The following is a 10,902-nucleotide window of genomic DNA, read 5'->3' as shown; positions in this document are numbered from 1 at the left end:
AAGAATTAAGGCACCGAGATGCCTTAATTGAAAACATTTATGAATTTATATAATTTAAAATGTGAAAGACATATTAGCTTAAATAGCTATTTGCAATATCAACTTTCACTATATATATTATTTTTACAAACAAATAAAAAAATCTTAGCATTCATTCATACAGTACCTGCTTTCATTCATTTGTTCGTTCATTCGTTCATTTGTTCATTCATTCATTCATTCATTCATTCACTCATTCATTCATCCATCCATCATATTCTGCCCAAAACGTGGAAGTTGGAACTTGCTCCTACAGACTGTTGATTTTCCATGTAATGACCTGAGACAGCTTTCAGAAGTTTGGGAAAACAAAATTCACAACAATGTTTGTTTCACACAAGTTTGGCTGACAAATCATCATGGCACCCTATTTGATTAGACTTTAATAATGAGAAACATATGAATATGTTATTCTTTCTATCCAACTACATCAAACACTCTAAAGTAAGCTTGTTTGATAAAGACCTCTAATTCGAGATTTATTAATTTACCTGGGAAACCTCATAACGAACGCATCTTTGTTAGACATTTCACCAATGATTCATACCAATGAATTATATCATTTTACTGACATGATCCGTTTACAAACCAAATGTCCCAGCCTTCTCTTATACCAGCCTTTAACATTAAGAAACACAAGATTATATTGTACATTCTATCCAACTATTTTTAAAACCCTAAACTAACTCTGTATAACAGAAGTCCTCTAATTCACCATATTTTAACTCATCTGAAAATATTCTCAGAGAGCACTTCATGGTCAGACATTTCATCAATAAAGTAGTGTTATAATGCAGAAACTGATAAATTATCAGCTTACAACCCTGTGTAACAGCTTTCTTTTATACCATGCCAAAGGTGGTTTAGTAATTTGGGTAATCTGTAGAGACCTCTCTCTTGTGTCCAGTGTAAGCAGTCTGCAGGGAAGTCAATAAATGAATTCGAGCTTTTTTCCCCAAGTACATTAGAAAAACTTGCTATGTGATGTAATCTTAGTAAAAAAAAAATTATATATATATATATATATATATATATATATATAAAAAAATATAGTGTATGTGTATATATATATATATATATAACTTGTGGTGGGTCCGGCACTCCAATAACTGAAGAGAATGTGTCCTGTTGCCTTCACTGTCCAAATGGATAAATACAATCAAGCGATGTGCGGCACTCAGGTATTGAAATAAATAGTCACCACTATCTGTCCGTCTTCCGGATCGCGTCTTATAATCCTGATAAGGAAAAAGGTTCACTGTTGCAATACACATGATCAAACATCTTGCTAATACATATTGCTGGGTAATTTACTGTTTCATAACCACACTACATGTATAATATACTGTAAAAAAATCGTTACATAGATAATGGTAATTAAACCTTTCTTAAAGAAAACAATTCCAGTTCAATTGTTCATTCAATGAATTACCCAGCAATATGTATTAGCAAGATGTTTGATCATGTGTATTGCAACAGTGAACCTTTTTCCTTATCAGGATTATAAGACGCGATCTGCTCTGTTGTTATGGTGATGGTCCTGTATTGTTTTTTCCGTCTCCTAGAAACGGCCCGACCGGAAGTAGCGCTGCAGAGCGCACGTCGCACTCACGTGACATCACTGGAAGGCGCCGCAGTCAGCGTCCACGCTATCTGTTTCACATGGTGATCTTCAGGTATAAAGGTATGAATGTTTTATTGTTTCTTTGTTCTGATGAAAGTTTATTTATTAAACTGAAACGTTAACCTCTGCCAGGTGTCACTCCACCGTCATTTATTATTATATACATACAGAAGACCCACTGAGTGCCGCTCTCTCTTGGACGTATACATTGTCTGCTGCAACACAGACAAGTGAAGGCACCGGGGCAAATATCAGTGTGGACCCGGAGTGCCAGCTCCTTTCTCCTTATATATATATATATATATATATATATATACACACTGTGTGTATGTATATGTGTTTGTGTGTGTGTGTGTGTTTACCCCAGCAATCCAGACTTACTGATTAACTGGCTCTGGTGCCCTCCTCAAAGGCATAAGCCTGGATAGACATATATTCCATGTGGTGGGTGGCACTCAGGGACTTGCATACAGCTGGTTAATGCAAAAAACCCAGCAGGGTGTGCATTTAATTTGTGACATTTCGGGTTATTTATCCCCTTCTTCAGACAACACAGCAAATATAACAGTGAGTTGAAATACTTTAGTGAAAACATGTCTTACCCTCCTTGTGCATCAGTGTGCTCCCTTGTACACCAGGCCACCTTCCTGCAGCAAGCACTTCCGGTCGCGGCTCCCTCATCGCTCCGAAAGTTACGTCACCCATCCGGCTCGAGGGACCATGGCAACATACTGAAACAAAACAGTGGGTAAACAACATATACGCATTGCATGTGTACAATCTAATACAGTGCAAAATATCGCATAATCCATCTTGTAAGAGATACAAAAGGCATCCATTGTGAGAGTATAAAAGTGTCATATGATTAAAATGACTTAGAGGTACGTATGCATTATACAGTATAAGTGCTCAATCTGAATAAATGAATCCAGTGTTACTCTCTAAAACAAATACAATTTTATGTGCAAGATAAAAAGTTTTCAAAAAGCATTAAAAAGCATCTTTTAATTATTACCATAACAATCAAAGAAGCAAAGACTATATTAACACATTCTCACGTTTCTGAATGAGTGCTGCCATCTAGTGGCTGTATCCTAAAATGTTAAATCTTAATAATAAACTGTAAATTTGAAATAAGGATGGCCACTAAACTGAATGGATAAAGGTGTCAACTATTTCTAATACTTTAATAAATGAATGGTCTCTGTATTACAGAAAATAAGCTAAACTTAAAGAATTATTGAAACCTTTAGGAGCAACACAATCTAGATGGGAAATCCATCTAGACTCCAATTGTAGTAATAATTTAAGACGATCACCTCCGTGTTGTGAGGCTGAAACATGATAAATAGCCTTATATTTAAGACTAGATAAATTATGCTTGTATTGTGGAAAATGGCGGGCCACATATTTCTTACTAGTTCCTCTTAGTAAAGCCCCTCTGACTGCTGACCTGTGTTGTGTTAACCGTACTTTCAGTTGGAATTTGGTTTTACCCCCATAGTGCAAGCCGCATGGGCATATGATGACATACACTACAAAATGGCTTGTACATGTAAGTGGCCATTTGATGCTGAATCATTTCCCTGTATGGGGATGAGGAATCAAATCCCCCACTGTCATGAACGCACAAGTTGAGCAACCAAGGTACTTAAAACAGCAGTTTTTGTGACTTAAAAAGTGCTGAGATGCGGTGGATTTGTTAAAACCTGTCACATCTGTTTTGACAATAAGCTCATTGAGGTTCCTGCCTTGGGAATAACTGGGTATGAGTCTGGTTTTGTGGAAGCATTTTAAATCTGGATCATTGGTAACTTGCTATGGAATACAATGGTGGTAAGGGGAGCGCTCAATATCACTTATCAGTTCTTAATTAGTCCTTTTGATGAAATTTTATCTTCCAAATGAAGATTAGAACGAGAATAGACTGATGGTTCTGGAAAATAACCTCGTACCAAATCACCCAACAGTGAATACTACTCATTAGTCAATAATCTTTCAAATGATTTATTAAAATTATGTTGGTAAAATTAGTATGAGACTCTTCAATTCATCTTGACATTCATGGGTCAGTGTGGTAACAAATGAGACTTGCTGTCTATCTTAGCCAGGGAGGAGCTCCTATGACTAGCTTGTCCACCCACTAATGTCTGAAATGATCACCCAATACGATTCATCTATAAAGACTTCCTCAGGGATGTTTTGTGATTGTAAGAGACAAATAATTATCCTAGTAATAATGTTGGGGAGGGTTCCGGTGAATAAAAATATTAAAACCAAAAATTACAATCCAGGGGATCACATAATATATATATATATATATATATATATATATATATATATATAGAGAGAGAGAGAGAGAGGGAGGAAGAGGAAGAAAGAGACATCCAGTGCCTACAACTCAAAGTACAAATAGTGAAAATAAATAAATAAAACAAGGTTTACTTTGATTAATTATACACCATAGATGAAATGCGTTGGGGGATCTGCTTTACCCATATGCCTGCTGATTCCAATATTGGACAGATAAGCTTTTAAAACATTTACTTGATGTACATGTAGTACTAACCAGTGCATGCTGATTTTATTATCTTTTATTTTTTTATTTTGTTTTTTGCTTTTATGTTATATGTCTTATATTCCATTATATATTCCATTATTATAGACCTAAGTTGAAGTATCTTACTCTAAGGGTGTAAAGACTAAAATTTGATTACTCTATAAACAGTACCTATAAAATTATTCTGATTAAGGATACACATGTGGTATATGAAATACACACAATGGTTTTATCATATTTTGCTTTTATCCCTGTGTTATGATACCTGGTTGCATGGACCAACAAATGGTGTGAAGAAAATCAAAAAGATAATTCTTGTTTGTTTATTTATTTATATCAATATTTGCACTTTAAGTTGAACCACTAGTAGGTGATTGAGGTCTCCAATTAGAAATCTTACTCTCTCCAGTGCAATTTACCATTGTACATCACTTATCTCCAGCTGCCACTTATTATTTTATGGAGCATCCATATATAGAAATATGTTAATCACTGTAATAATTATCATCAGCTTGTATTGGTGTAAAAATATATTGGCATACGGTTTTTTCTCCCTTTTTGCACACATATATATATATATATATATATATATAAACTCATTGGGGATTGAAAGTTTGGGCACCCAAGGCAAAAATTCATTTTAATGTGCAAAAAGAAGCCAAGGAAAGATGGAAACATCTCCAAAAGGCATCAACTTACAGATTAGACAGTCTTATAACATGTCAAAAAAAGTTTTATTTTATTTCCATCATTTACACTTTCAAAAGAACAGAAAACAAAATCTAATCTTCAAAAGTTTGGCAACCCTGCAGAGTTAATACCTTGTACTGCCCCCTTTGGACAGCTGAGACCTGGCAGTGTCATGGATTGTTCTCAATCATCATCTGGAAAGACCAGGTGATGTCAATCTCAAAGGTTGTAAAAGCCCAAACTCATCTGACCCTGCTCCAACAATCAGCACCATGGGTTCCTCTAAGCAGTTGTGTAGAACACTGAAACTGAGAATAGTTGACGCTTACAAAGCAGGATAAGGCTATAAGAAGATAGCAAAGCGTTATCAGATGCCCATATCCTCTGTTCGGAATGTAATTAAGAAATGGCAGTCATCAGGAACAGTGGAAGTTAAAGAAAGATCTGGAAGACAAAGAAAAATATCAGACAGAACAGCTCTCAGCTAACCACTGGAGAAAAGGGCTGCCACCCCACGAAATAGAACATTGGGGGAGTGTACTCTAGACATAGGACAACACATTACCATGAAAGGAGTAGGTCATTTTAAGAAGGCTTCAGCGCCCTTTACCACCACCACTGTTAATAAATATATATATATATATATATATATATATATATTTATATATTTTTTTTTATTATTATTTTTTTTTTTTAATATATAGTATACATATATAGTTATATTAAAGTCAGTAGGTACTTAACTACTACTCACAGGTACAGCTGATCATTGTCAAGACAGTACAGCTCAATAAAAAACTGAGCAGTCACAAACATCCACAAATACTAGTGAGCAATGTCAACGAATGTATTTATAACAAATGGCCATTAATCAATGTACACTCCCACTGCTGAGCTTGGTCATCATTATTATCAAAAACTGGAAGTGGCTTAACAACAATACTGGCTCTACAAACATATGACCAATCATCTAATATATTTCACAGGCCAGCAATTAAGTATTATAAATAATTTGATCGCTGGAACCACAAAAAAAACAGACAGGAAGTAGCTGATGTCAAAATAGGAAGTTGGATTATTTCCACACCATTCTCACCGTGGAATGCACTGCCAATCCGGGTACCAGAAATGATGCAGTGCTCCGATTCAATAATGTGCATCCTCATTATAGAGATATGCAATAAAGAGTCTGAGTGTGTGTGTTTGTGTGTGTGTGTGTGTTTGTGTGTGTATGTATGTATGTATATATATATAAAATTAAATATGATTATGGTAATTATTATAATATAACATTGAGGCTCGATGTATTTTGTTACTGCTTGTTAGATGTAGATTGCTTGTAGCAACTTTTAAAGCAATGTGTTTTTTATGTTAGATGTCACGGGATTCTATGGCAACGTGGTACTGGATACTGATTGGCTCTCTTTGAGGTTGCATCCTTTATGACGTCATCTTCTCTGCACGGCGGCTGATGGTGACTCAATAATTGGTTTGGCAGTACTGCGCCTGGCAGGTTAACAGATTCCACAGGTATCCAAGGTAACACAGTACTGGATCCTGATTGGCTCCCTGTGGGGTAGCATACTGATGATATCATCATTCTAGTGCGGCAGCCGGAGACTTAGTGAGGTAGTCGGAAGGATGGCCCTTGACAGGTGAGTCCAATCAGGTGATGATATTCAGGTGTGCCTCAGGGTATTTATATGCTATCAACAAGAACAAAAAAAAAAGGATTACCAGCGCTGGCTGATCATGCTTAAAAAATATATATAAATAACAATCTATATTCCAAAAGGCTTATGATTAAAATGAGATATTTATTTCACATGTATAATCATATAAAAATATAAAATAAAAAATGAGTGAATAAAATATTCAGTCAATTTTGCCACAAGATGTCTGAATTAGGTGTAACTCCACTTTTAGCTATTTGTAGTACTCAAGGGGACTGAAATCACTGGAGATGTCCATCACTAATCGGTTATTTTTGCATAAAGCCAATAATTTTGCAGATGTGAGGTATTTACCAGTGATCCTGGAAGCAGATAATGTCCACCTGTTGTATAGCTGGGTCGGTTGTCCTCTTTGGCATGGAGGATTGAATCCGAGGAGGTGGATGCTGCTAATATAATGTCCCAAATGGTGCGCACCAGAGTATCAGCAAAGCCAGTGGTAATGGTGATAATAGATATCCAGAAGAATAAATAGCTCAACGCGTTTCAGGTTGATCGCATGAGCAGCAAAAAGTTGATACGCGCAATCAACTCAGAATGACCCCCAATGTCAGGCAACTGGTCAACAGATTTTAGGTCAATTCTTGGCTAATACAATATATTTCAATTATAAACTGTTGTTATTGGTAATACTGTATATGCTTTTCACATCATGTCAAAGACAAATTTTCAACCCGTATATGCATTTCAGTAGCACAGGGTCATAACAAATTGTCCAAAATTGTTGTGGGATTCTGTTACTGTTCTTTTATTTTGCATCAGTCTTTAATTAAATGACACTAAGTAAAAATTATATTTAAGTCTTTCAAAAGCTCCCTTGAAGTCTTTATTCCTCAGGCTGTATATGACTGGATTAACCAATGGTGTCACCACAGTGTAAAACAGAGATAATGCCTTGTTGGCCTCCAATGATTGTCCTTTTGATGGAACCATATACACGGAAAAGAGAGTTCCAAAAAATATACAGACAACAGTTAGGTGGGAGCTGCAGGTAGAGAAGGCTTTCTGTCTCCCGCTGATGGAGCGGATGCTTAGGATGGTGGTGATTATATTTACATAAGAAACAATTATGATTATGAATGGACAGATGACAACAATAATGCCAACTAAAAATGCTTGAATTTGAATAAGTGATGTATCTGAACAAGAAAGGTCTAGAATAGGAGGTAAGTCACAGAAGAAATGGTCAATAACATTTGGTTCACAGAAGTCTAATTTATAAATCTCTATTTCATTCCCCAATAACACAAGGATACTTAATAACCATGACGCAATGACAGATTTCACACAAAATGTTTTGTTGATTATAGAGTTATAGCGCAGTGGGTTACAGATGGCCAAATATCGGTCATATGACATCACCGTTAGGATGAGACATTCCGATGTCTCACAGTCAGAAAACACATAAAACTGTAATAAACAGGCAGCAGGAGACATGGAGGCACCATCGTGCAGGACAATATGAAGCAGGTTAGGGAGAATGTTCGTTGACATCAGAATGTCGATTACAGACAGTTGTGTGATGAAGAAATACATTGGAGAGTGGAGATTTTTGCTAATTGAAACAAAAAAATATATAATAACATTACCACATATGGTGACACAGTAGATGATGAGCAGGAACAAGAACAACAAAATATTAAAGTTGTGTAGATTTGGAAATCCCAGGAGAAAGACATAAGATATATTCTGCTCATGCATAGTTTGAGCAAGACCTAGAAGAACAAGGGTTACATAATACACCCAGTAATAAATTTTCATATCACATTAATATTTCTTTTACTTGTATTTACTCAGCATACATGAATAGAGTTCATAGCATCCCCAAAATGTCCTCATAATAGAAAAGTAATAATTCACAAAAGAAAAGAAACCATAACTAATTGAATTGAAGAAGTATACTGCGAGTTGAGAGGGGTCACCTCTCATCTGAATTACCGACATTCCTGTGGGATTAGCTCCCTCCAAGGGAGACTAAAGCAAGTCATGTGAAGTTTGCAGTAGCAGTGGAAGTTTGGAACTTCGGGTTTTCTGGGTTACACAGCTGGAAATCATCACTGAAGGACAGGAATGGTTTAAAATCCTCAGCCACCTTTTGCTTTGGGCACTGACACCAAATAGAGGCCAGTGAAGTCTCTTTATTGCCAGTTACTAACCAATTTAGCTGTGCCAGGAAGCACAGCAGATTGTGGCTGTATTATATCACAGCTGGCTAGTAGTTTAGTTCTGAGACATTTATCCACACCTGTATGTCTAATTACTGTGCCTGTTTGTCCAGGAGTTCTGAGTGTGCATGTTAAGTGCAGTTTCTGCTTCAATTAAAAGACACTGCTTCACCATGGACCTGCCTACCGTGTGTTCAAATTGCTGTGACCCTGTTACAATGCATATGCAATTTAGAAATATGATATAGAGAAAGTGTACTGAAACAAATGCAGTTGACCCAAGGGCTTTATTGCTGATGCCCAAAGTTACTGTAGTCAAAAGACTAAAAAAAAGATGGTTGGTCACAAATGGTGATATAATTTTTTCTAATATGGTTTTGTGGTTTTTATGTATCATGGGAATGTTTCTGATAGTGGTTGGAAACTTACAGTAGGTGCTGAATTGTACACACACAAGGCCATATAGAGTATTGAGATGGATAATCAGCACCTAGTAAAGGGCTGGTGTAAGTTTCAATGGTGCATCTGATGGTGCAACTAAAGGTGCACCAAGCAAGATTGCAGATACTCAAAGTGGAAATTTCAGTTCTTGCACATTCAGATGCATGGTGTATACCAGGGCAGAGATTGGCAGTGTATTTAGCATAAAGTTGTAGACATGACTTAATAAAAGATACAGTGATTGCTGAATATGTATCTAATTCAGATTACAGCCCACAGAGATGTATTTCCAGCAAATATTTAATAATAATAATAAACTGCTCAAAGCATAGTACTCCTGAAAGTTTTATAGGACCTAAAAGAATATCAGGCAAGTTTTACTCAATATAGGGACTTCTAATGCCCTAGCGCAGTGGTTCTCAAACTGTGTGCCATGGAACCTTGGGGTGCCTCGGAACACTTGCAGGGGTGTCTTGGATTGGTGGACCAGAAACAATTCAAATTATATATTGTCAAAGTAATTGGAAAAAACAGAGGTGCTGGCTGTCAATCATAAAATATGTGGGATAAACAGTAGAAAATCCTGTCCCTCACCACACAATTGACTCTAAGGATGACATATAAACACAATTACTTAATTTAATATTTATTTCTAAATTTCTCAAAAGGAAACTTTTGGCCTTGTGGTGCCGTGAATAAAATTCTGATACTTCAGGGTGGAGTGATTCAAAGAGGTTGGGAACCACTGAGTTACGGTATAAATTCAAAGTAAAGGCAACGCAAAGTCAGGATAAAAGTCTGATTAATGAAATTTCTTACTTGCCGTTACAATGTTTTTCATGTTCTCTGATGAGTATTTGCAATTTTCAGTTTATTGGAATCACTACAGTATGTTAATTTCTTCTATATTTGAGCATCTATTTATTGACCTGGGTTCTAGGTTCTGCGTGGTAATAAGGTTATTCTGTGTGTTCTGCTGAAAATCCTTCATAAAAGACCTTACTAGTAGCTGACTATTGTTTACTGCCTACTAGACTGCCTACTATCACTGTTGAAAACTACACTATCTACCCTAGCCCATAAGCTCGCTGCCTAGGTGTCATCCTTGACTCTGATCTGTCCTTTGTTCCCCACATTCAATCTGTCTCAAGATCATGTTACATGCATCTAAAAAACATATCCAAAATATGACCATACCTTACACAAGACACTGCTAAAACTCGAATCCATGCTCTCATTATCTCCCGCATTGATTATTGCAATAGTCTCCTAACTGATCTTCCCAAAATGAGACTCTCACCACTACAATCCATTATGAATGCAGCGGAAAGGCTAATCTTCCTTGCTAGATGTTCATCATATGCAGATCCACTCTGTCAGTCCCTCCATTCTACCGTATTCAATATTAAATACTTTTACTCACACACATGGCCATTAACCAAACTACACCAATGTACATCACTTTGCTTATGTTAAAATATCTCCCAACCCGACCTCTTCGCTCTTCACAAGACCTGCGTCTCTTATCCACAATCATTTACTTGCTCTCAGTCACAAATGCAGGACTTTCATCTGGCTGCACCCACTCTGTGGAATGCCCTACCATGCACAATAAGACTCCTCTAGTCTCCAAACCTTCAAGCGTTCCCT

At 36.5% G+C, this 10,902-nt stretch overlaps 1 protein-coding gene across 1 annotated transcript; it reads right to left on the bottom strand.

Annotated features, from left to right (window-relative positions):
- Positions 1-7,411: 7,411 nt before the first annotated feature.
- On the bottom strand, positions 7,412-8,347 carry LOC134934055 (olfactory receptor 11L1-like). Its single transcript, XM_063929569.1, has one exon. It carries the CDS (start codon positions 8,345-8,347, stop codon positions 7,412-7,414), a length of 936 nt encoding a protein of 311 aa, XP_063785639.1.
- Between the last annotated feature and the right edge of the window lie 2,555 nt (positions 8,348-10,902).

The sequence above is a fragment of the Pseudophryne corroboree genome, chromosome 6 (assembly GCF_028390025.1).
Source record: "Pseudophryne corroboree isolate aPseCor3 chromosome 6, aPseCor3.hap2, whole genome shotgun sequence".
NCBI lineage: Eukaryota > Metazoa > Chordata > Amphibia > Anura > Myobatrachidae > Pseudophryne > Pseudophryne corroboree.
This window is presented reverse-complemented; position numbering and strand designations above follow the sequence as displayed.